Raw genomic sequence first — 27,860 nt, 5'->3', positions numbered from 1 at the left:
CATTTTAGCCTCGAAGCCCAAAAACAAATGCGGAGTATGGATATAATCATGGTAATAAACTAAATCGTGTTTTTAAATTGAAACACGATTATTTTATTCAAAAAAAAAAAAAGAAACGCAATTGTGTGCGTAATGTTGTTTAAAATGTAAAATTGTGAGTTTAAAATGCTAAACCAAACATGCTCAAAATCGTTGAAACAGAAATTGAATTAAAAAAAAAAAGAAAAAAAAGGTTAGAATCCTAAATAGCTTTAAAATAATGTTTATTTATTTAGATAAAAAATTATTGAAATAATATGATTTTACCAATTTTGCCCCAAATATATTGTCTAGTTATTTAGTTAATTTGAATGGACAAAATTTGATTATAAACTTGGTTGTAACTCATGACTATAACTTCATTTAATGTCTTTTTATAAGATGTGAATTTTAACAAATCCATCATTAAATTGTATTTTCTTCTTATATCTTTCATAGTGTAAAATTTATAGAAAATTAAAAATTAAAAATTACGTCATTAATCAATTGTTTAAATTACAAGTTTTATAGTTTAAATTTATGTATAAAAAAATAGGTTCATATATCATGTACTAAATAACATTCGATTGTCACAAAATTTTACATTGTTTTAAGAGTATAAAGAATATGCAATTTAATTGTTAAAATTTCAAAATATGTAGAAATATCAATTTTTTTTTAAGTTGTAATTTTAAGTGTCAACCAAGTTTGTAACCCTAAACGATAACTAAATTTGTAATCAAACTTTTGTCTAACTTGAATTATGACATGTAAATACTAAATATTTATCCTTTTCATATTCATATAACGAGGTTAAGATTTTTTTTTTTTTTTTTTTGTCTTTTGCTTTTCCTTTTATTTTATTTTATTTTTTTCACTTTTGCTGATAAGACTTAAAAGTATATTAACCGACATGTGCCACACGATGCGTAGCTTGATAACATAAATTTTAGTCACGGGAACTTAGACCTTTTAGGATTTTGCTTCAAAAATAAAATACCTAGAATATTCTTGGTTCATTAAAAGATCTTTACATTAAAATAGATTAGCTCAAAAGTCATCAGGAGCTATAACTACATGTACGTGCCCATCAAAATCGACAAACTGTTACGAAACTCAGTCATGTTATTTAGAGATAACATTCAGGATTGGTTCAATGTCTCCATTAATTGCTAGGTTATGTACATCACATACTATGCAAGACTAATCCAAATGTATAATAGGGCTATGGAAGCAGCGACGATAGAGCATTTTTGTCTTATCTTTTCTTGATTAAAAGTAGTAAACGAGATTAAACTATTCAACTAAAAAGCACATGCATCTCACTGTTATGTATTGACTGTTCTATAACATTCGGTACTGTGAAAGTGATTATCCAGCCCTGTAACTAAATAGAAAAAGACTTTTTGACCAAGTCTCCCTATCCTTCTCGGAAGTCAAAAAAGGCGCCAACAAAATATGCAGCTTTCCAATGTCAACAATTTAATATCAACTTATATTTCAATTAAACTCAAGGGTAAAATCTCGTAAAAAAAAAAACTCAAGGGGCAAATTTGAGTAGAAATCCTTTTCATGACAACAATTTGAGGGCCTACGTGTGTGCCCATTGAATCTAAATTCAGTTGTCTCTTGTTTGGTCACATTAAATGAGCAAAATTGACATGAAAGGGAAGCTAAATTTTAGTCCAACTTATCATCCAATCAAATACTACTATTTGTGAAACACGAGGTGGGAATTTGTTTTCCCAAAACATAAAAATTAAGTGGAAAAAACCGATATTTAGTTGACTTAGAAAGACTTTAGAATTATCTATGGACATGTTATGATGTTACTAGGTACTTTAAAGATAGGTATTCACAACCACAACTTAATTGTTAAGGACCAATTTGTTAGCTCTTTTATCCTCTGTTTTAGAGATTTAATTGAAAAGCCATCATTTATATGAATATTTGCACCATTTAACTATTAAAGAAATTCAAGCTTAGGGATTATTACTAGAAAAAAAAAAAGAGGATAATTCATGATTTAATTTAAGAAAAAATTGTGGGAAAGTTAAAAAAAAAAAAAAAAAAGAGAGGAAAATACATGTATAAAGCATGAATGATTGAATTACTTGGCAATTTGGTATATTCCCTACCTCTTACTCGTATTCTTATAGAGATTCCATCATCCAAAAAAAGTTGTAAGCTAATATAGCAATTCCTAATAAAAAGTTTTAGTAACCCAATTAAGCACAGCTTGTTCTTTCTATTTTTGGCCAAAGTTTTTGAAACAGTTTCCCAGATCTTTGCTAAACTGTGCTGGAAGATTGTAAAATACTAGCTAGCTACAAGCTCAACAGAATATTTTTCTAATCTGGCTATGTATTAAATTTGTTACTTTCTTAAGGGGTATATAAAAAGTCTGTAGAACACGCGTAACCTAAAAATTTTAACATGAAATTCCAGGTAGCTTCTGATTTTAAAACTCGTGAAGTTCAGTAACCGACCGCGCAGGAGACACAGTATTGCAATGCCAATGGTGGTTAGTCCCATTTTTCCAATTCCAACTATGCGTTCACACGGTTTTTAATTTTAGCGCATCAAAACATTTCCTAACATATTTCAAGATTTTTTTAAAGTAATTTTTTTTTTGAGTGGTTGTAGTTACGCACTGTTTGTAAGGCACACAACACATAGCTAAATTGTGAAATTGTTTCCTCAAAAAACACAATTTCACCGTCTCCCAATTAGAACTAATATCGTGTTTTGGAACTAAAATTTCAGCTACCGTGTGTAACACTGTAACTTGCCTCGGTCAGTAGGGCAGTTACAAGATCAAAAATTGCATGAACACCAAAACACGTGAACAAACCAACAACCTCACATTTCTTAGCATTAAAAAAAATATCATCTGGGTCATTAATTATAATTTTTAAATAAACTAGTTGAATACTTTTTCTTTTTTAAAAAAAAAGTTGAATACATGAATTATTATTATTATTATTAATTAATATTCTATTGATATTGATTTTCTTCAAACGGGAAGGCGGTAGTTAACTAGTTATAGATAAGGTAAGCTTAGATTAAAGTAATGATTAGCGTCTAGCTAGGAAGATAGATACCTCTCTTTGAAAACAAATGTCAGTTGAAAATTTAACCAGACATAGATATATATAAATAACCTCTTGTTCCTTAAATTTTTTTAAAGATTTGATAAACTACGGCACGGTAGCTTGTGGGGTACTATCTTGACGTCATATATAAAATCTTATGTAACATCCAAAAAAAATAAACTTTTATTTATTTATTTTTTATTCTCTTAATGGTGTCAAAATATAAGCTCTCTTTCATTTATTTCAAAATGGAGTTTTGAGTATTTGAAATGGTTTTTGCAGAGAGAAACAGAGAGAGAGAATGATGGGTTTTCCTTCTTTCTCAAGACTGGTTTAAGGGGGCTTATAGTTTGAAGTTTTGAAAAGCTGGTCGGTATGTATGGTTTTATTTCTATTTTGTTCTTGGAAGTTTATTTTGGAATTTCCTTTTGCACAGTTTTCTGGGATTTTGAAGCATTTTGTTGTTTTCATTGAACTTTTTTGTCGTTTCATCACCTTTTTTTTTTAATCCATATGTCGGTGTGAATTCTTGTGACGTTTCAAAATTGTTTCTTGTTTTCTGAAGTTTGAGTCATATTTTCATGGAAGTTTACATCTGGGTTTCAAAAGTCAAGAATGGACATTGAGCTAGTTCTTTGATTATTTGTGTGCCACTTCATGACTTTTCAAATCTCTACGTAAGCTCTTGGGTTTTGAATTTCTTTTGTTACAGCATGAAGTTTGAGTAGTAGTAGTAATGGTAGTATTTTTTTTTTTTTTTTTATGAAATTTATACCTCGGATTTGGATGTCAAGTCTGTCTGTCATTGGGAAAACGTTATCTGTATCATATTATATTTATAATATGATACTAATCCATGTCTCACTCTCTGTGGGTTTGGTCAGGAATTCTATTTTTAAATTATGTTTTGGAGCAATTAGAGGTGTATTGCTTCTGGATTCTATGTTGTCTATCGTTGTTTGCTTAGAGAAAAGAATATTCTAATGATCTTTTCAACAAAGAGGGAAATTCTTTATTTGTCACTTCTGATTTTGCATTAATGCTTCTGTTCGCCCTTGGCATGTTGGTTTTGTATATTTCTTTTGTAAAATTTGAATTTGGCATATGTATAGTGGGTGATTTTGAAGAAGAAAAAAAAAGGACAAAATTTTATGCTATTGCAAATATCTCTGTTGTACAGTTCTTGAATGAATTGGAAATCAAGGGGACCCCTCATTTTTCAGTATATATATCCTGAATATTTGTTTGTCTATTGCTCCATGGCTGCAACTAACTGTTCTCTCATGATTTTCTTTGTGATTTTACAGGGTAATCTCTGTTAGCAACAATGGCCACAGTAATGGAGACAAGTGTAAAGGAAGAAGCTGACAATCTTGCATCGTTGCCTTCTTTATCTTCAGTGGTTGCAGTAGCTGTCAATGGAAACAAAAAAAGCAAATATGTAGTAAAGTGGGCACTGGAGAAGTGTGTTCCTGAGGGGAAGGTTATCTTCAAACTGATACATGTCCGTGAAAGGATTACTAGAGTTCCTACACAAAGTAAGCTATGTGCCTTCAAATTTATGTGTTCAAATGGGAAATGATATGTAGACTTCAACAGTATGTTAAATTTTCTTAACTCATGTAGAAACTTCATAGGAACATAAGAAAAGGGCCAATTTCACCTTTTTTAAAAAACAGTAAGGGCAGGTCTATTCAGTTTTTGTAGTCATTGAAGTAATGTTCTATCTGGTAATGCCATATTCCATAAAGTTTATATTCAAAATGTGAAACATTACACTTGCCCAAAAAAAAAAATAGATCAGGATTCTAATAATGCTGCCTTCAAAAAGTTTCATACCATTTCTGCCACCTTGAAGGTCATTTGCATGAATATAGGTCAGAAAATCATTGATTTGGATATCCATGTTGCATACAATTTACATGGACATTCTCTTCTGGGGTTTGAATACGTCCCTAGTAAATTTTACTATTGGGTTTTGTGTAATGATTGATACTTTCCATTATGGCCTTATGGGAAAGTTGAGGAAAAAGAAAGGGGAATTGGAAAAAGTACCTATGACTGGAAGCTGAATTCTCAAGTAATTTGATGATTTTCCTATCCTTACACTTTACCTTCTCAAAATTTAAAAACTGACCTACTGTTTAACTTTCGAACTTTAGAAAGACCACTTTTGTTTATATAATTTTAAGAAACAGAAAATAATTTGTGGTTTTCACCAAATAATCGTCTCTATGTTATTCCAGTGGGAAATTCAATTCCGCTTTCACAAGTACGGGAGGATGTAGCAGCTGCTTATATAAAGGAAATTAATTGGCAGACCAGTCAAATGCTTCTTCCTTACAAGAAATTGTGTGCTCAGAAAAAGGTCAATATATCTTGTGTTTTGAAATTTAATCTTGGATAAATTTAAGGATGGGATCTTAACTCACATGGTTTTGGATATAGGTGGAAGTAGATGATGTAGTTATCGAATCAGATGATGTGGAAAAAGCAATAGCAGAGGAGGTTGCTAAGCATGATATCCACAAGCTTGTCATAGGAGCTTCATCACGTGGCTTGTTCACAAGGTATTTACTTAGCATGTTTATGTCATCTGTACTATCATTTATGCTAACATCTTCTATTTTAAAAGAACAGATTGGATATATCATCGAATTCTTTCATATGTATCTTTCATAGCTCAATTCTCCATCTGCATCATGAATGCTCTTGTTAACAAGATACTATCAATGTTTGAAGGAAACTTAAGGGTCTATCCTCAAGAATCTCGGCGAGCACTCCAAGATTTTGTACAGTCTATGTTGTTTCGAGAGGAAAATTGTCTTCCATACGCCCATCCAATACAGAAATGAATGGAAGCTTTAAAGATGACAGTAGTGAGACAAGTTGTTCTAGCCAGAGTTTGTCAAGCCACACTTCCAGCTCACTGACAGGTATATGCACTTCATTTAAGTTCTGAGCTACATCTGCTCAATGAATAAGAGTATGGTATAAAATGCATTTTCAAACTAACCTGTGGAGGAATGTACTTATTTTTTCTTTTTTAAGGATTTCTGCTGCTTGCTTTATTACTCTGTCTTACATAATGCATAAATATGTTATTAATAAATTTTGACATGTTTTTGCCTGATGTTGCACATAAACACGATGTTGAAAGATATTATTTATATTTGATGACCTTCAAAGTACCAATTCTATCAGCAAAATGATGGAGGATTCGGCAACTGCTGCTGGCAATCCAGAATACAGCTTAAAGCTGCAATACATGCTTTAGAGACTCTTCAGAAAAACACACTTCCTTTTCATATTAAAAATACAAATAATTAATCGCTGTGCATGCTATATGCTTCTAGAAATGCAAACACACAATTCTGCCACTGCATCTCTGCAGTGCTTTAAGTTTTCCATTCTTTTTTTTGGGGAGGGGGGGGGGGTTTCTTTTTTACTCTTTTAATTACATTGTCTCAAAGGGTTTGTTACATTCCTACACTGACCTAAGTTTGTTTCAATACTACATAAAGCACGCCAACAGTTCTAACTAGGATTTAAGTTATCCTCTCTTTCTCTATTGGAACTAAACTTGAAAACATCTGTCAATCTTTTATGGATTTTAGTTTAGTAAATTGGATTGTTGGCTCATAATTTAAAGGATGACAAATTTATGAGAGGTGGTTTTACCAGATGAAAGTTGTAACACGTCTCTTCTTCTTTTTCCTGGCACGCACAGACTATGTTTCGGTTGCTTCGGACTCTCATTTCTGTTCTCCTTCACTACCAATGCAGCGATTTCAAGCTCTTGCTACTATTAACCACAACCTTCTTAAGACAGGAACAAATTCAGTTGGAACAAACCATTCTAGATGCCGGTCCTTGGATGTTGAGGAAAGGAAGGATGATATGAATTCTTGTCCCAATAAAGCAGATTCTGAACTTGCATTGAGTTGGGCCTATAGTTGCAAAACCCTGCCAATGGATGATCAATCATGGATTTCTGATCAAGCTTCCAACTCAGATGCTGTCACCGATTATCCTTCATCAGATACTCAGGTAGTCTTATCTAATTTATTTTGACTTTGTATATTGGTGCTAACGAGCTGCTTGTCCAAAAATGCTTACCTGCTGGAAAGTTGTGTTGGATTCTGCACGTGCTTTGGATGGAAATTATATATATATATATTTGAATTTAAGTTGTATGTGATATAGCTTTTGCATCATTGAAAATATTAGGACATATAAGTTTCATTAATGAATATAAAAGATAGTGCAAACCTTTTCCTTTTAAGATTTTTTCCCCTTTCGTTTAAAAATACATGCATTCTGGAAATCATGAAATTGTTCATTGCTAAAGATTCATTGCTTTACCTTTCTTTATACATGAAAATAGTTTATGGTGATTGAGAGGTGCAAAACACCCTTTAAAATAGTTTATCTAAAAAATTGAGAGGATTTTTTTTTTTTTCGAGACTGAGAATTTCCATAATATATATATTGATTTCAATATACATTTGAAAGTCAATACAACACTTGTTTGTATTTCTGAAGTTTTGCATTGGTTTTCACTTATATGGGCAGGAAATTGATTTTGAGCTGGAAAAGCTAAGAATAGAACTTAGACATGTCCGAGGAATGTATGCAATAGCTCAAAGTGAGACAATAGGTGCTTCCCGGAAGGTAAATTATGGTTTTCTTTTGTTTACAAAAAATCCTTTTAGCTGCTGTTTCTCTTTACATCTAAGCTGGCTACATGTTAGATAATTGATTTTCCAAGATTTTGGATTTTGATCAGAATAGTGAATTCTGGCTATTTTATTAATTATTTTTGTCCCTTAGTCATCTTGTCTTTCTTCTTCATTGCTTCATCTTTGATATCTTGTTTGAATATTTCTAACAATGTATCTACAAAAACAGAGAATAGGGTGAGATTCATGATTTTTCAGCTTCACCTTTAAATTTTTTAGCCAGTAACTCCCCACACTGCGCCACTGCCTTTATTCATGCCTATGAATAGTGAAGCAAGATACACATAGCCGACCTCAATTGCTAAGGATTAATGATTAAATAAGTTGAGCTAAGTCATTCAGGCCATCTGAAATTTAATATAACGTGAACTATGTAATTAAACTCTTGCCATGACTTCCATCATAGTAAGTATTCATAGCCCTTTTATTTTATATTTTTTGTAATTCTAGAATTTATAAATTGTCTACCTATATTGCAAGCTAAATGTTTTCCTTTGGGAATCATATATGGAGTCAATATCATTACTATTTACAAAAATATATGCAATGCGAATTCATAAATCTGCTTATCTATTTTGTATACAAAGGAACATCATCCAGAAGGCCTTTTTCTGAAGTTTACCCAAAAAAGAAAAAAAAAAGGAGCACTGAACAAAGTAGTAGAAGATGTAATAACTAATATGTCATATACAATCGACAAATTCGTGGAAATCCTTCTAGGACACAATTTATTGCAATCTTTTGGAGGGATGAAATGGTATATAGTTCTCTAATTGATATATTTGGAGGATGGAATGCATTATCCATGTTTTCCAATTATTTGTTTGAATTAATTGTACTTCATCAATCTTAGTGATTATTATATCTGTTGTGGCTGTTTCTCCTGATGGCTAATTTGGTAACAGAAACGTTCTATCTTGTGTTACATTACAGTTGGACTAGTCTATCTTAATTGTTTTATTTCTTCAAGTAACATGCTCTTGTTATTTCTTTGATCAGTTACACAATCTCAGTAAACGCCGGATGGAGGAAGCAGTGAAGCTCAAGGAGATAAGTATCAAAGAGGAGAGAGCCAAAGAATTAGCAAGACAAGAGAAAGAGAGGCATGAAGCTGCAAAAAGAGAAGCTGAATATGTGAGAGAATGTGCTGAAAGAGAAGCCTCCCAACGGAGAGAAGCAGAGATGAAGGCTATTCATGATGCTAAAGAGAAAAAAAAGTTTGAGAATGCTCTTGTTGGTCCAGTGCAGCAATACCATAAGTTCACATGGGAAGAGATTGTGTCTGCCACTTCATCTTTCTCTGAAGATCTTAAAATAGGGATGGGGGCATATGGATCAGTTTATAAGTGCAATCTGCATCATACAACTGCAGCAGTGAAAGTTCTTCACTCTGAAGATAGTCACAAAAATAAGCAGTTCCTGCAGGAGGTAAACTGTAAAGACTCCCCCCCACCCCCCCAAACAAAAGAAAAAGTGTCAATTGAATGAAGAAACAAAAATAGTTCTTTGATCATTATGTACACATATTTAAGCATACACTTTAGCACTTAAGCCTTCCCACTTTCTGCAATTCAGTTGGTTTCCGGTTTACCAGGTGCATTGTCACTTATTCACCAAAGAAAGAAACTAATTAGAAGGCAATTTAGTATATGCTTTGCTGTGTTCCTGTAAATAATGAGTGGTAATCTTTATACCTTGTGATATCCTGTTATTCTGTTAGGAAAAACTTTAAAAGGGGGGGTACATAGGGTTACCCCAACTGAAATATTGACTGAATACTTACATATGCTTTACATTTGATTTCAGCTTGATATCTTGAGCAAAATTCGGCATCCCCATTTACTTCTCCTTCTTGGAGCCTGTCAAGATCGTGGTTGCCTAGTCTACGAGCACATGGAGAATGGTAGCCTGGAGGACAGGTTGCTCAAGAAAAATGGTTCGCCTCCCATTCCTTGGTTTGAGAGGTGCCGAATAGCTTGGGAAGTAGCCTCAGCTCTTGTCTTTCTTCACAACTCAAAGCCAAGAGCAATAATCCATCGTGATTTGAAACCAGCAAACATTTTGCTTGATCATAACCTTGTAAGCAAGATTGGTGATGTTGGCCTTTCTACGATGCTTAATTCAGATGTTTCTTCTATGTATACTGTATGCTCTTACACAGGGCCTGTTGGGACACTCTGCTACATAGATCCCGAGTATCAAAGGACTGGGTTACTATCTCCACAGTCCGATGTTTATGCTTTTGGAATGGTGATTTTGCAGTTGCTGACTGCAAAACCAGCAATAGCACTAGCCCATGTGGTGGAAACTGCTTTAAGTGATGGTAAGTTATTGGAGACTTTGGATCAAGAAGGCGGGAATTGGCCAATTGAGGTGGCAAAGGAATTGGCTGAAATGGGACTGAGCTGTGCTGAGCTTCGGCGTCAAGATAGGCCTGATTTGAAAGATAAAGTACTTCCTGCACTGGAGAGATTGAAAGAAGTTGCTGATAGGGCTCGAGATTCAGCTTGCAGAGTGCCATCTGCACCTCCTAACCACTTCATCTGCCCAATTCTTAAGGTATGCTGCACAATCTTCTACTGCCAACATCTTATAGCCTCCTGTTTGGGGAAAAAAATATGCTAATGTTGTTGTGAACTTATATTGTGATAGTGATTGTTAAATTTTATTCATCAAGTGGGTTGAATTTTATGAGTCTGGACATAGCAATATGATTCAGTTTAAATCTAGTGAGTACCAATTTAAAATATTCTAATGCCTAGTTATGTTTCTTCTTTTTTTATTTTTGTATTTACTATTTGTACAGGAAATGGTGACCTGTTGGTCCTATAAATCTGAAAGTAGCAGTGTACAACCTCATATAGGGAGGAAAGGTCTTGTAATTTTGGAAGAAGCTAGTGTAAACATAGATCTGTCCGGGCTAATGCTTGTTTAAAAAGGCCATATTTTATATTACATTTGAGATTTAACTCCTGTTTTTCAGTTCTCCAATTTCAAATTGGGATTGATAGACCTTTTGCTTTTGCTAATTTATATTAGATATAAACCTCTTTTAACTTCAATTATAAACCCCATATATTTAGTATAAGTAGTAAATGGTAAAAAGAATACATGTGACCGATCTTGACTAGTTTGTTGACATTCTACAGTTATTGTAGCTTTCATTGTCTTCATGAATACCCTCTTGCAATAATTTGTCAATGAAATGTTATTTAATTTTGTTACAGGATGTGATGGACGATCCTTGCGTTGCTGCGGATGGTTACACTTATGACCGCAGAGCAATAAAGCAATGGCTTGAAGGGAATGATACATCTCCTATGACAAATATGCCATTGCCTCATAAGAATCTGATACCAAATTACACGCTTCTTTCTGCAGTTATGGAGTGGAAATCTGGAAACCAATAACCATGCTCTATTGATTTTGCAGAATTACATTGACAATTGTTAGTGAATCATGAGCCTTCTTTTTGTAATTATAGAGTGGATTAGTTTAGGGACCAATGACATTTCTCATTCATAATTATTTAGGACAATACTGACACAGTTGTTTCATCAAAAAAAAAAAATACTGACACAGTTGTTTCCTTGCCTTAATTGAAAACTCATCATGTAATTATATTTTTTGTGGGGAAAAAAAGAAAGCAGCAGCAGGAAACAAATTTGATTGCTACTTCTCCATGTGGTTTTGCATATTAGAGTGCATGTGGTTTCAAATTTGAAAGATGGATTGTACATACAAAGAACATCTTTCTGTTGAAAGTGTATGGGCCTGTTTGGTTGTATTGTTTAAACAATGATTTTTGTTGTTTAATCAACACATGTATTTCACAACACTTTTTCACTCATGTATTTTTACAACACTTAACAATAATGTTCTAATAACTTTGTTTATGTATAAACTCCATGGGGTTCTCCTATTAGGCCATTCTGCAGTGCAAGTCTCAAAATATCAAATAGCATATTTTGTGTCATCTGATATTAGCTACTATGGTTAGTGCAGCTTCATCTAAGATCCAATTTTCAGTTGAATAAAACTAAGATTATAGGCTTTAAGAGAGAGAGAGAGAGAGAGATCTTATGAAATTGAATAATTGTGCACATATTTTAGAAGTTGTAATTGACTCAACTAACGGAAATCTGATGCTAAACATGCTTGTGACTGATGGTTCTCTTTGCATTTTTAAAATTTTGCAAAATAATTTGGATAAAAGTCATATTAAATTCAATTACAAATGTGGAGCGTAAAAAGGAATATTGTTATGTGGCGTTTGGTACGGAGAATCGACATTATTCCTGGCATCTAGATTCCCAGGAATGTGATTCCTAGGAATCACATTCCTAAGAATGTAGCTATTCCTATGTTTGGTTTCATTGGGAGATTCCCAAGAATGTGAGATGATAATGTTTGGTGTATTCCCAGGAATCTTAAATGAATTATTTGTTTTTCCTATTTTGTCCTTAGATTTGAATGTGAAGTACCAAGCCCATTAAAAAAAAAAATCTTCTTTTAAATAAATAATGAAAAAATATATATAAACTATTAATTAGTCCTTTAAAAAAATATCTTACTCTAAATAGATAGATAAAAAACATTATATAAACTATCAATTAGCAACACATTCATTAAAACTGTGATCTAATATTTCAAAATGACAAGAATAATACAAAAATAACTATTAGCAGAGTTATTTATCCTATTTATGTTGTTTTGGCGGGAAAAGATAAAGACAGGAGAGAAGATATTGATAATTTGCTTATAGTTTATCTTAATTGCTTAAATGATAAGAAAAAAGGGTTAAAATTGTCAATTTATAAAAAATACAATTTCTTTTAAGTTTGGGAATCTGGATTCCCACCTGTTTTAAAGGGAATCCACATTCCTACTGAGAGGGGTTTAAGGATTCCCCTGGCATCTAATTCTCTAGCGTAATTTGCAACCAAACATGGGAATCTTTAAACATTCCTGAGAATCCTAAAACATTACCCCATACCAAACACCACTTTAGGGTAGCTTCAATTTCTCAATATAACATGTAGGCACATTAATTTTTTTTATTTTTTTATTTTGTTTTGTTTTGTTTAGTTGCATACATAGGCACATCATTTGACTATAAAACTTAGTTAAAGCCCAATTGTGTTACATTAAGTTATTAGCCACACATTCTTGTACTTAAATTGTTGGGGAGATAGCAATTTGGGAACACTTAAATTGCAAGGTTAATATAACATATAATGAAATTATTTGACCCAAAATTTTAAGTCAATGGGTTTAGGTCCAATTATGTTATATTAATTATATATTCTTGTCACTAATTAGTATCTACTAGCTTGTAACCCATGCATATGCATAAATACACATAAAAATATACAATAAGATGCATAATATATTTCCTATATATATAATTTAAATAATATTGATAGCCATTTTTATATTTTATTAACTCTTTAAAAAATTTTGTAAGAATATTATTAGATATAAAATGTAAATTGTCCATTTTTTTTAATTATTGTGAATCGTTTTTTTTATATAATTCATTTATTCTAAACTCTTTGGTTTTTGTACTTAATAATTCACTTGGATGAATATTTATGATGTGGTCCCACATTTGATACTAAAATTAAGAAATTAAAACTCTTTAAGAGTAAATAATTTAGGACACATGGTGCAAAATTGGAACTCTAATTTGGAATTCTAATTTGAGTTTCTCTCAGCTTCACCTATTATTATTACTAACATGTAACTCCATGCAAACGCATGGATGCATTTAAAACAAAACAAAATTTTTATTATAAAAATATAAATAATTAGTCAAATTAATTTTTTTTTTAAAGCATGTAACACATGCATTCATGCATACATATAGATACATTTAAAATTAAACACAATTTTTATCATAAAATATGGATAATTAATCAAATTATTTTTTTTAAAGTAAACGTAACTAGTCACATATTAAAATTCTTACCTAAATTTAATACTATTTATGATCATTTTTCTTTTCTAATTGTAAATAAAATAGAACGTGTAGTGATTTTTGTTATGTGGTGATTTTTATTTTATATATTTTTTGAGAAACATATGCTGATTTTTATTGAGTATATGTGATTATTATTATTGTAAGTGCACAATTGCACCTGGACCCAAAGACGATCACGGGCTCAGGCCCAATGAGCCTTAAACAATAAAATTTGTAGAGCGTGGGTTTCAAACCTAGGTTAGAAATACTGTGAGCTTAATAACAGGCTTTTATAAACAAATACAGGTAAATAACGAATGATAATTGCAAATGGATCTCCTCGGACTTGAGCTGAGGACCACTTCTTTATTATTTCTCTTTCTTCCTTAAAGATTACAATTTCTTAATTTCTTTTCTTCGTTCAGCTCCTCCTTCTTTTTGGCCTTTACCCCCCTTTTATACTTCCTTCCCTGATACTTTTTAAACAGTGACTAGAAGTTTCCCCCTCACTGCTCAGGGGTCACCTCCCAATTAATGCGGCCAGGGAGGTAGGTGCAGAGCCTTTAATGCGGAGGTGGCAGCCTTTGCTCTTGATATTTTCTTTAATACTGGTGCATCTAGAAGATTCAGGATATCCCCCTTTAACCATCAGTCTTTCCAAGGTTGTGCCTCGACCTTCATAATGAAGTCTTGATTTCTCTTGGATCTGTCCGATGAGAAGCTTGCCCTCGGCTGTATCCTCGGACCCTCGGCGTATAGACCAATTAGTAGAGTTTAATTATGGAGCAGGTCGGCCCTCCATGCTACAGTCCAAAGGCCCATATGCCCATTTGGGTCCTTTTACTCCTCACAATTATTTTTTATAGTATATTAATATTAGATTCTTAGTATTTTACATTCATTAACTCGATTGACACAAAGATTAAAAAACTTAAGTAGACATATGACACAAGCTTAAGTGGATAATTATGGTGTAGCTCCCACATAAATTTAGACACATGACGCAAAATTGGATTAAAATTTCAATTTCTAATTCAATTTTCTCTAAACTTTACCTATTAATATATATATATATATATATAGATGACTTATAAATTTGATTTTTTTTAGTTATATGATTATGTTTTTTATGGTTTATTATATTGGACTCCTCATTTTCTATACTAAATTAACTCATTTGGCACAAATTTTGAAAATTTAGATTAGATGAGACACATAGTGCAAAATTAGACTTTAATTGGATTTTCTCTCTGCTTTACTTATTATTATATATATAGATTATTATATATATATATATATATATATATATATATATATATATATATATATATTAGAGTTCTTCTAGTTTTTTTTAATATATTTTATTATCATGTTAATAAGGGTATTTTTGTAATCATGCCATAAACACTAATATAAATATGGACAAAATTTAGTTACAAAATTGGTTGTAACTTAAGGCTACAAGCTCACTTAATAAAATAAATATTACTACATTTTAAAAATCTAACCATTAAATTGCATGCTATTTACATTCTTAATACACATATCAAATTTTGTGTCAATTGAATATTATTTACTATATGATCTATAAACTTATATTTCATGTATAATTTTAAATTATAAAAACTTGCAATTTAAAAAATTTATTGATGACATAACTATTGATCTTTAATATTCTTGAAATTTTACAAGCACGAAAGATATAAAAAGAAGATATAATCTAATGGTGGATTTATCAAAATTCACTTTTACTAAAAAGATATTGAGTAAGGTTGTAGCCTAAAGTTATAACCAATTTTGTAGCTAAACTTTGTTCTATAAATATATGCTAAGGCGGACTAACTGATAATGACTTCAAATTTTTCTTTGCTTCTTTTCTCCTTCTCTTACTTTTTTTTTTCCTTTTCATATGTTTTAGTTAGCTCAATTGGTAAAGTTTCATTTCTCTAAAAAAAAAAATGGTAAAGTTTCTAATGGTAGAATAAGAATTTTGTGGTTCAGTCTCCGTCTACATCAAAAATCAATTGTTGTCTTACTCTAATGATAAAAAGCCCTGTTAAGAACCATAGGTTGAAACTATTTTAGAAGAAGAAAAAAAAAATCATCTCTTCCTCGTTCTTCTCACTTAATCCTAAATCTTTATATTCTTCTACTCTACTATTTTCAACGTGACACTTCACTACGGCAACTATTTTCAATGTGACACTTCAATACCAGCTAATCACATTACTCATGAGTCATGAATGTTCTAACAAATATATGCGTTTTGAAAAGTTTTTTTTGGGAGAGTTTTGAAAAAAAAAAAAAACAACAAGATACATATAAGCGGGTAAATAAAGAATTTTTTTTTGGGTGGAGGTAAATAAAGAATTTGGATTGTGTACAATTTTTACAAATCTACTGTAAGCTAATGTTTTAAGTAAACCATGACAAAGCAATGTTACCTTTGTTTGGGCTAACAATTGAATTGCATGTTGTTTACGTTTTTAATACACATGTCAAATTTTGTGTCAATTGAATATTATTTAATATATGATCTATAAACTTATATTTTATGTATAATTTTTAGCAATAAAAACTTGTAATTTAAACAATTTATTGATGACGTAGCTATTGATGTAATCCAATGGTAAATATATCAAAATTCACCACTAATAAAAAGATATTGAGTAAGATGATAGTCTAAAACAGTGCAAAATTGGCTAAAGCTTTTTGACAGTTTTGAGTGTGGTAAATTAGCTAGCTTCATTCAAATGCTCCGGGCATTCTTACTGCAAAGTAAATGAAAATCCAAAATAGCCTAATCATCCAGTTTCATGGTAAAGATAGTCACTCAATAACCTTTACAGGTCCAGTTGCTGAGGTAATTACAAGTATAATAAGATTGCTTCAGTTAATGATGGATCTCTTTAAAAATAATTATCCCTCCACAATGTCAAAGTTGGGACCAGATAGATTACACAATCTTGAGCTGCTGATGTTTGACAATTAAGAATTCTGAACGATGACAAACATGTAATCACCAATTCCATGATCCTCAATGAGTGATTAATCTTTCTCCATAAACATAAATATTAGCAATCCCACAACCTTGTTTGGATGGACAACCAAAATTTTCAACTACTTGGCTTTGAGAGTATACTCATTTACGCTTTTCATATATACCTTGATGACACCATCTTTGTCATTGTCATCAACCATGGTGATTTTGGAGAATTTGATATACAAGAAATATCCCAGAATCAATTGTCACAATGACCTACCATCAGTACCTCTGCAAAATCCTAAAGCTTCTTATTTTCCAATATCTTCAAGCTTCCAAAGGACTTGCTTAATATTGGGCCTGAGAGAAGGTGAAGGAGAACAACAAGCCAAGGCAAGCTGAAAGAATTTGAGAATGCATTCTTCAGTAACCCAGCTTTGATCATCATTGCTGTCTCTTAGAAGTATGTTGGGATGGAATAAGTCTCCAATCCTATGCCCCAGAGCTGCATTTCTCATAAAGTTAGGAAGGTAAAAATCCTCATCAGGAGTAGGGTTCTCATTGACTGCCTCCTTCCCTGAAAGTAGTTCAAGTAAGATTACCCCAAGGCTGTATATATCAGTTTTTTCACTTGCATCCTTCATTTTGATCAGCTCAGGGGCTTTGTAGCCCTCATCTCTTGAAGCTTCAAGCATTTCTTGGCCAGCAGTAGCATTCAACAGAAGATATAGTCCAAAATCCGAGACGTATGGTTGGTAATTGCGATCCAAAAGTACATTTTTTGACTTGAGATTTCCATGGATTATAGGCATCTGCAATCCTGTATGGAGATGTTCCAATCCCTTGGCTATACCAAAGGAGATGCTGTAAATGATGGCCCATTTGTGAGATTCATTGCTTCCATCTGCCAATTTTAAACACAGATTTTCTTTTCAAAATGATTGAATTTTAATTGAACATAGATGGTACAAAGAGAAATTAACTCAAAAACAGCTTCAGAGATTGTATATGCAGGCTAAATATGTCCAACAAAGAAGCAAATGTCTAAAAAGAATGAAATGATAAACAAGGTGAACTAGCATTGTCTTCATATTATTTTCATAGGAGAAATGGAAGAAAAACTGACAATGGTAGGTGAGGAAAAGATTCCAATCTAGTTGCCTGTAAAACGTGCATGATTTATGCATAAAAAACAAATTCCGTTTCAATTCATGCAAGCAGGTCTTAATCCGTCCCCCTCTAAAAATAAAAAATAAACATTAAAAAGTAAAAACCATGTTACTATCCCTTTCTCTTTCACTATTTCTATATCAATGTTGGGAGCAATAATTGAAGAGAAATGGTCAAAAAGTTTAGTAAAAGAAAATTCTTTTTGAAACATATGATCAACTTAAATTATCCCCTCTTAATTGTGCAGCCAATGGATCCTGAACTTGCTTTTTATTGTTGGATTCTTAACTGAACAAGATCCCAATAAAAGCAAATCCTTATCTCAAAAAGGAAAAGAAAACCCGAGATATTAAGACAAAGAAGGTTGTAAAAAAAGAACACAAAGCTTTTTTTTTTTTTGAGAAATAGAAGAACACAAAGACTGAAAATTAAAGAAATATGGAAAATTAGAAAGCTGTACATATATCAAACATTCTACTTCCTTTTCCTTTCCCTAATTAAATCAGGAATTGCTCAAAAAAAAAAAATCATTCAACAATCAATTCAAGATCAAGCAACTACTACCAATATTAGGAAAGCAATTAATTCAACTTATCAAAAATCGAAAAACAAAATTATCCAGTCTCTTTCCTGAGAAAACAGAGAAACTGAATAGGAGGATAAAGATTTTTATTTTTTATTTTTTAAAATTTTAATATGTTGTTTTACTTGTAGAAAAACTGGAAGCTTTTTTCAACTAAACAAACTTGTTGGACTGGTTTTTATTTTCATTTCCAGCTATACAAAAAAAATAATAAAAAAAAGAAGAAGAAAAGAAACGAAACGAAACGAAAACAGAATATTAGAAATGTAGCTTACTTCTAATGAAGTCTGCCAGATTGCCCATCCTATAAAATGTATGAACGAGAAGCTTTTCACCTCTTGGCCCTACATAGAATCCCAGAAGAGAAACCAAGTTGGGATGCCTTATACACCCCAGAAGCTGAACCACATCATCAAATTCTTCACCTCTTGTAGTGCACACTGGCCTTAAAAACCTCAGCAGCCTCCACTTGTTGCTTCGCTGCAACAAGGCCTTGTACAGTGTGCCATAGTCGGATTTTCCTATAACTTCTCCAGGAGCATCCAATATGTCACTGATTGTGAGGTCCTCACCATCCTGGAAAGTCACCAGGTCCTCTATCGGTTCCTCCTCTCCATGTCCCTTTTCCATGATTTCTATATCTTCACCACCATTTCTCAACACTCTTTTGCGGTAGAAGAAGATGTAAAGTATGAGAATTATCAACAAGATTGTTGAAGTTAGTCCAACTACTAGTTTCAGCATGTGGGTGTCCTTCATTCTACCGAAAGTTTGATTATTTTCTGAGAGCTTGGTGAGAGAACCACTATGAATGACAGTATAGATTAATACATTCTTGGATTGTGTGAATGAGTAAAAAACAAAGAATTAAGATCTGAATGGAAGGTGTTGGATTGGAAAGTGATTGATAGCATGGAAATCTGGTTCATTATTAATGACAGTTGAAAATATAGGACATGAGGAAGATCAAAGAATTGAACTATGTTTGGGTGTGAAACCCAAGGTTTTTGAGAGCCGTATTAGAGGAAAAAAAGAAGTAGTAGTTGTCAATTGAAAGTAAGTATTGGTCATTGGGATCCAAAGAACATGAGAGGCTTTTACATTTGTATTCTGTAGTGAGAAGGTGAAAACAAAAAAGAGAGAGCAAATGTACGCTGGCTGAATCTAGTAAGACAGATCTTAGCCATGTGATATTTCTCTCTAATTTTTTACTGTAGAATTTGTGTTTCTCTTTTTTTTTTCCTTTTTTGTTTTTCATTTGTTTTTCGGGGTAGTAAATTTATTAAGATTCTACGATTGGATTTGTTTAACTTTTACTTCGGAGACTAGGAATATATTTGGTATATGTATTTAAATAAGAAATAAGACTTAAGTACAGTATTTAGGTGTCATTTCTTAAATTTCTCTCTTAAGATTCTCTTATGTGGCTTTTTTCTCATTAATGAAAGTGCATTTTTTAACTTAAGTAGTCATATGACATAATTTTAAGAGTAGAACCTAACAAACAGCACTTAAGATATTGTACATAAATTTTATCCTTAAGTAAAAAACAAATATTTTCAATTTTTAAATAATATTACACGTATTTTTACACATTTTTTCTTCACACATTATTTTTTTAACTAAAAACTGTTATTTAATCATATGCTAGTACAGCAACTAAAAAATACTCTCTTTTTTTTTTCTTTTTTTTTTTCTTTTTGAAAAGCAGTAAAGTACCACCTTGGTTTACCGAAAAAAGAAAAAAGAAAAAGAAAAGAGTAGCACTTAATTACAGGAACTTGGTCCAGCACGTAACTGACCATAAGGACAGCCTTACATTACACCCCCCGCGTTTGTCAATGACTCAAGGACATGTTTGCCAATATGCTGTACTCTGTGATAGACAAATTCCTGTATCAAATTAAAAATTAATTGGTTTATCAAAAAAAAAATTGATATTTTAGTTTAATGGTAAAAAGTTATAATAAAAAATTAATGTCAAAACTCTAAAAAAAAAAAAACTTGTGTCTAGTGCTAATGCATGGCAAGTATTTGACAAGTGTTCAAAAATTAACAAATAACCACTTTTTTTTTTTTTTGTTGCTGAAATTAACAGATTACCACTAAGCCAAGCTGATTCTATCTAATATACATATATATATATATATATATATAATTTTAAAAGTTTTATTTTTGATTAATATCATAATATTTTGATAAATAAGTTTTTGAGGCTTCACACTTTTACTGATTTTAGTATTATAATATATATTGTTTAGTTGAGTTTAAATTGTATTCTCTATGTAAAATTTTTTCGCTCAATTTGAATGTTACCAAATCATTTTCTTGAATAAAATAGATGGTTGATTCTAAAAAAAAAAAGGAATAAAATAGATGGTTATATACATAAATACAGTCATTAATAGATATTTATTAATAATAATCATAATTATATATATTTTTATTAGTTCCATATAAAAACATAGTATATTAATAAATACCTATTAATAACTGTCATAATGATCAAATTTCATATTTTATATTTGATATACAAATACAATAAAAATAAATAAGGAGAGAGAGAGAGAGAGGATCAATTTTTTTTTAAATCACATTTTATTGAATTTTTTTGTGCATTGCATATGTTATTAACTAGTAGATCATGTAATGAAATGGTTATTCTTGTAAAATAGCTATTATGTTATTAGGATCAAGATTCTACACGAAATTAGGAAGAGGGTTCAAGAATCGGATCATATGATTGGTACAAAGATTGTAAGATCCTACTTTTCATTTTAAAAAATATATATAAAACTTCTTGCAAGTAATTCATTGTATATGTTAAAGAAACATTAAAAAAAAGTAATTTTTGATACAAATTACTAATAAAAAGGCAAAGTACCAAATTACATACGCATGAACAAAATTCAAAGTTACAACTTACAAATACCAAGTTCTAAGTTCTTAGTAGTAGTAGTAGTATTAGTAGTTTAGGGCCTTTGGGCTCCATTTGAAGGATGAAATAAGCACACAAAAAAATGAATTAAAAAAAAAAAAGATATTTGGTATTGCTATGGGATCACGATCCTATAAGATTCTATGATCCAAATTGGGATCCCACACAAATCCCACTTCAGTACTGATCATAGAGAGATCCATGACGTTTTAGGGATGTAGGATCTTAAGACCTTCATAGAGAGATACATCTGTATTATTAAGAAAAATTATTCATTATTATATTAAAAAAAAATTATTCATTAGTAGGTGTACTAACTTTTAAATTAATATATTTCTAAAAATACAAAATTTCTATATGCACATAAAATTTATAAAAACAAAAACTCAAAAAAAAATTATCTCTCTTTCCATATGCCTATTAAAAAAAATCTTTTGTACATAACAGTTGAAATTATTATGATTTGACAACCAAATGTATGAATAATAATTATAATTACACTACAACATAATACAGATTATCATCCCTATCGTAATATTCATTCAAAGTACCAAATGTGCCCTAAGTTTTAATATATATCACTTAATGATTTTTTATGAAATTAATATTTTGAAAATATGTTGATAGATTGTACATTCTAGTATTCTATTATTTGTTTTTAATGTTTATAGTAAATTTTGTGTTAATTTATTATTATTTAATATTTGATCAATAAATCCATATTTTGTGTATGATTTTGAAATATAAAAGACTTAAAATTTAAACATTTATAATTGAGATAGTTATTAATCTTGAATTGAGATCATATAATCTAACTATGGATTTGTGGAAAAAAAAAGATACTCAATAGACTATACGATTATAGCTCCCTTTAAGATGATATTTACCCATACCCAATTAAGTTTTGTATAAGGTTCCTTTCATATCACCTCTAAGATACAACTAAGACTATTTTTTTTTTTTTTTTTTGAGAAGGAAGACTTTTATTAAGAATACTAAAGAGCGGCCAAATCAGCCTGAACAAAAAGATAAGGTGCAAGGTGGAACATCCTCCATCCACACCGTAGAACTCTGTGTTGTCAAAGCTAGTCTAGCTAAACTGTGAGCAACTTTATTCCCATCTCTCTTAACATGAGAGTATGACAATTGAGAATAAAAACCGGAAAATAAGGACACGTCATTCAACAACTGGCTGTAAGGAGTCAACCCACATTCCTTGCTTGTTAGGGACTTAACTACCACTGCCGAGTCACCCTCAATAATGGCTCTCTGAATACCCAACTCACTGCCAAACTCCACAGCCTTACAAGCTGCCATTGCTTCAACTTCCACGGGTTGGTAAGCTTGGTCCAGCTGCTGAATTAGTGATGCAATGACCTCTCCATGACAGTCCCGAACCACAATGCCAATCCCAGATTTGTTGTTCGTAGTTGATCTTATAGCTGTCAGGTGCAGGTGCTGTCCACAGTCTCTGATGCGTCGGGCTTGAGCTGAATCGGTTCAGCTTGAGATTGTGTCTACGAATTTCTGTCCAACTATCTTCTGCCATCTTTTGCAACTCTTTGGTAGGGCAGCAAGGTTGATTCAATCTCAGTTTATTTCTTTGATTCCATATGCTCCACACCTGAATAGCAAACAGTTCCAGCGGCTTCCCATTTCCAAGAATCCACTTGCACAACTCTTTGAAATCTGCAAAACGCAGCCTTGAGCGGAAATTCCATCTGTCACCTACCCATACCTCATTCAAGCTCGTGCAACTCCATAAGGCATGCAAGGTATCTTCGGCTGTATCCTCTGCTTGTAGGGAGCAACAGTCACAATTGGGATTTTGTATGATTGTTCGCCTTACCAAATTCTGCTTAGTTGGAAGTGAGTTTCTACAAGCCCGCCACAACAGATTTTTATATTTGTTTGGAATTTCCATGGACCAAATGCCCTTCCACAAAGTCTTTTCCTCCTCCGAATGATTGCCATCCCCTAAGTTCTCCTCCAAATCTTTTAGGAATTTGTATCCGGATTTGCAAGTGTACTGTCCATTAGCAGTGAAGGGCCAATACAAAACATCTTCGGTTTGGCGATGAGGCAATGGAATCCTTTGAGCAAGTTCCGCTTCAGCTGGTATGAGCACTCCCTTAAGAATTTCAACATCCCATTTACCGGTTGTATGGTCTATAAGGCAGTCCACGGTGGCATCTTCCATAGACTCTATGATTGGGGATGAGACCAATGGAGGGTGTTTTATGGGCAACCAATGATGCTGCCATATTTTGATGCTCTTCCCATTACCCACCCTGAATCTAGCTCCCAATTATATCACCTCTCGGCCCTTCAAAATGCTCTTCCAAGCGTAGGAACCGGTTATCGATTCTTTTGCTTCCATGAAGGAACTACTGGGAAAAAATCTTGCCTTAAAAATTCTGTAAAATAGAGTATCTTTATTGTGTAGGAGGCGCCATGCTTGCTTGGCAAGGAGTGAGTCATTGTAAAGAGCAAGTTCTCGAAAACCCATTCCTCCATCTAGCTTAGATTTTGTCAACTCCGACCATTTAACCCAATGTATTTTTCGCTTGTCACCTCGTTGCCCCCAAAAGAATTTTTTAATCATTGCTTCAATATCATGGCAAAGGCTCAAGGGCAATTTGAAACAACCCATGGCATAAGTAGGGATGGCTTGCGCAATAGCTTTGATTAGGACTTCTCTACCGGCCTGAGATAGGAGCTTCCCCTCCCACCCTTGTAATTTCCTCCACACTCTCTCCTTGATATAGTTAAAGCTTTCTTTTTTTCTTCTTCCTACAAAAGAGGGCAGCCCCAAATACTTCTCATAAGACCTTATTTCATTCACCCCTAACACATTTTTAATCTCCTCTTTAACATCATCATTTGTGGACTTGCTAAAGAAAAGAGAAGTTTTTTCTTTTCTTTTTTTTTGCCCCGACACCTCTTCATATTCCGCCAAAATTTTGAGCACGTTTCCACATTCTTGCGAATTTGCCTTACAAAAGAGCAAGCTGTCATCTGCAAAAAATAAGTGGGTTAATTTGGGACCTCTTTTGCATATTGAGAAGCCATTGATCTCCTTTGCCCTTGCAGCTCTTTTGATTAAGCCATGTAATCCTTCTGTACATAATAGGAAAAGGAAATGAGATAGTGGGTCGCCTTGTCTTATGCCTCTTGTTGGATTGATTAGCCCCTTTGGATCACCATTCACCAGAATTGAGTATGAGACTGTACGAACATACTCCATAATCAAACCGATCCACCTTGAGCAGAATCCCATTTTTTCCATCAGCTTCTGAAGATAATTTCATTCCACCCTGTTGTACGCCTTGCTCATGTCTAGTTTTAGCGCCATAAAGCCTGTTTGTCCTGATTTATGATTTTTCATACAAAGGCAAAGTTTCAAAAGCTACTAAGATATTATCAGAGATAAGCCTATTCTTTGCAAATGCAGATTGATGCTCAGTTATAAGATCTGGCATGAATTTTTTTAATCTGTTTGCAAGGACTTTTGAAAATATCTTATACAATACATTACATAGACTGATAGGGCGATATTGAGAGACTGAAACAGGATTTTTCACTTTAGGAATTAGAGTGACAAAAGTATGGTTTATTGGGTAAGGTAAGTTACCTGAATTCAGCCAATCTAGTATTGTGGAAGTTACCTCTCCATTCATAATCCCCCAAAAGTGCTGATAGAATAATGGTGGCATCCCATCAGGGCCTGGTGCTTTTAGGGGCTCCATTTGGTTTAGTGCTTCTTGAATTTCCCACTCCATGAACTCCCCCATTAGTTGTTCATTAATCTCATCCGTGACCAACCTTGGTATAAAGGAGAGAGCATCTTCCTCAATTACTGAATTCCTTGCAGTGAACAATTCTACAAAATACTCCACAATGATGTCTCCAATCGCTTCTGGTTGCTCTTGCCAGTTCCCCCTTTTATCTTCTATTCCACTAATGGAATTCTTTCTGAATCTCTAAGTTGCTTTGTTATGGAAAATTTTTGAATTACTAGCCCCATTTTTCAGCCATAACACCCTTGATCTTTGGCACCACATCCGTGTTTCCTTATCCATGAGGTCATGAATTTCGGCTTTCAATTCTCTAAGTCGTGAATTATCTCCCCCTCTCATAGTCTTGGCCTCAATCCTGGCCAACAATTTCTTTTTGTCTTCCAATTCTCGCCTTATGCTACCGAATTCATTTTTTTCCCACTCTTCCAATGCCTTACTACATTTTTCAATTTTTTTCATGGTATCCCCGTCCTCCTCATTCCTCCAAACGGCCTCCACAATTTCTCCACATCGAGTGTTAGATAGCCACATCTCCTCAAAACGAAACACTTTCTTCCTGGGTGGAGACTCCAAACCCGTAAGGTTGATTAGGAGTGGAGTGTGATCTGATGACATACATTTGAGATGTGACACCCTTGTACCTGGGAATCTCATGAGAAACTCACTATTCCCCAACCCTCTATCCAACCGTTCCCACACTGAATGACCATCAGTAAAATGCTTACTCCAGGTGAATTTTGATCCCTCGAACCCCAAATCAATGAAACCACACTCGTCAATTACATCTCGAAATTGTTGCATTTGGTTGTGGTTTCTCAATGCTCCCCCCAGTTTTTCATCTTGTCTACAGATTTCATTGAAATCTCCCGCACAAAGCCATGGACTGCCTTCTTTATTATTCAACCCCCTTAATTTATTCCAAGCCTCCATTCTCCGATGAGTTTCCGGTTCTCGTAGAATCCAGTAAACCTCCATTCTGACTCCTTATTTTTATTTAGGGTTACATCAATAAAGAATCTATGTGAATCCTCCACAGTTACATGAACATCTTTTTTCCAGAATAGCACTAATCCTCCATCTCTCCTCCCACTACAAACCTCCCATTTGTGATCAAAATCTATGCTATGAAGTACTCGTTCTAGCCTCACTTCGTCTGCCCATGTTTCGGCCAAAAACACGACAGAGGGATCTTTTGCCCGGATAATATTTCCAAGCTCCTTCTCTGTACGTAGGTTCCCAAGCCCACGACAGTTCCACACTAAGAGATTCATGGCTCCTGGCGGGGCTGTTTAACAGCCTCCACCATTTGAGAATAGAATTCAACATCATCCTTCAAAACCTTTTTCTTGTTGCAAGGTAATTCAAAATGATCTCCTCTTGTTGAGAATTTTCGTTTACAAGGACCAACAGTGTTCCCCTGTTCAACCGGTTGCACCTGCTTGTCTCTGTCCAGCCTTGTCCATGTGCCATTTTTCTTTATTGCCCTATTAAACTCATAGTGCTCACGTGGCAAAAGAGAAGGGTTGAATGTGTGATCATCAGGTTGTGCATGAGCCGCCTCCCATAAGTCATTGTAATTGGAGCATTTACTAGTATTAGTGATTGGAATAATTCCAATTTGGGCCGTTGGATTCGTTGGACAGCTAGCATCAATAATTCCATGTTGATCGCTTCCTGAAACATCGGCATTGAATTGGTCCGGATTATGAGGAGGTGTGATATGGTCTTGGTTGATAATTTTAGTGTAACCGTTTCCTAATTGAATAGGTGCTTTAATTGTGTCGGTTTCCTCACTTGAATGAGCATTGAATGTGTTGTCCTCTTTGTCCAGATTTTGCTCCACCATGACCTCCTCCATGGCTTGTGATCCTCCACCGGCTACACCACCACCAGCGGCTCTGTTCTTAGTGACATGAGTCTTTGTTGCTGACCGTTTCTGACTATAAAAGCCTGGAACATCTACCACACTTCGTTTTGACGGAAAGAATGGTGGTGCACGAAGTGTAGGTCCAAACTGCTTTTGCGAATCTACTAGAGTTCCTTCACTTTCTATCCATATCTCACAATCACAGTCCGAATGATCCATTTTACCGCACCAATAGAAAATATTTGGTAATCGTTCATATTTGAACGTTACCCAATTTTTTTTTCCTGTATCCATGGACACTACTCAGCCACGACACAGCGGTAAAGATACATCCATCTCTACACGAATCCTCATAAAATTTTCACCCTCCGTTTCAGCTGGATCAGTAGAAGGTATAATTTTTCCAACAACTTCACAAACCTTCTCAGCTGCCTTAACATTCATGAATTTGTAGGGGAGTCCGTGAACTTGCACCCAAAATTGAGTCTTCACAAATTTCAATTCTTCCATTGCCATACTCTTGTCATATTTCTGCATAAGCACTAAGTGCTTATCAAAACACCATGGTTCAGCTTTAAGGACCTTCTCTACTTCAAGCTCGTTTTCAAAAATGAACAGGATCACATGATCACCCAAGTTCTTGATCTTAAATCCACTTCTTGAGCGCCATAATGGGGTAAATGTTTTTGCAATGGCTTCCAT

The 27,860-nt window shown here is 33.2% G+C and overlaps 3 protein-coding genes across 8 annotated transcripts; 1 reads left to right on the top strand and 2 right to left on the bottom strand.

Moving 5' to 3' along the window:
* The first annotated feature begins 3,222 nt into the window (after positions 1-3,222).
* LOC142619706 (U-box domain-containing protein 35-like) lies at positions 3,223-11,530 on the top strand. Of its 6 annotated transcripts, none has more exons than XM_075792941.1 (11): positions 3,223-3,240; positions 3,396-3,486; positions 4,421-4,651; positions 5,360-5,481; positions 5,562-5,683; positions 5,856-6,049; positions 6,844-7,163; positions 7,689-7,787; positions 8,855-9,283; positions 9,662-10,414; positions 11,083-11,530. In XM_075792941.1, exons 3-11 carry the CDS (start codon positions 4,441-4,443, stop codon positions 11,263-11,265), a joined length of 2,433 nt encoding a protein of 810 aa, XP_075649056.1. In that variant the 5' UTR covers positions 3,223-3,240; positions 3,396-3,486; positions 4,421-4,440; the 3' UTR covers positions 11,266-11,530. The 6 variants fall into 6 exon arrangements, with proteins under 6 accessions (XP_075649056.1, XP_075649055.1, XP_075649057.1 ...); XM_075792940.1 differs by lacking the exon at positions 3,223-3,240 and adding an exon at positions 3,254-3,272; XM_075792942.1 differs by lacking the exon at positions 3,223-3,240 and having other exon boundaries at positions 3,333-3,482.
* Positions 11,531-16,543: 5,013 nt separating this feature from the next.
* Positions 16,544-19,622, bottom strand: LOC142618599 (putative kinase-like protein TMKL1). Its single transcript, XM_075791543.1, has 2 exons — positions 18,829-19,622; positions 16,544-17,704 (listed from the first exon to the last, which is right to left on the bottom strand). Exons 1-2 carry the CDS (start codon positions 19,310-19,312, stop codon positions 17,112-17,114), a joined length of 1,077 nt encoding a protein of 358 aa, XP_075647658.1. The 5' UTR covers positions 19,313-19,622; the 3' UTR covers positions 16,544-17,111.
* Positions 19,623-27,461: 7,839 nt separating this feature from the next.
* LOC142620420 (uncharacterized) lies at positions 27,462-27,860 on the bottom strand. Its single transcript, XM_075793788.1, has one exon. The coding sequence runs from the start codon at positions 27,858-27,860 to the stop codon at positions 27,462-27,464; it is 399 nt and encodes a 132-aa protein (XP_075649903.1).

The sequence above is a fragment of the Castanea sativa genome, chromosome 12, assembly GCF_040712315.1.
Source record: "Castanea sativa cultivar Marrone di Chiusa Pesio chromosome 12, ASM4071231v1".
NCBI lineage: Eukaryota > Viridiplantae > Streptophyta > Magnoliopsida > Fagales > Fagaceae > Castanea > Castanea sativa.
Note: the sequence above shows the minus strand (reverse complement) of the source record. Positions and strands in the feature narration are given on the sequence as shown.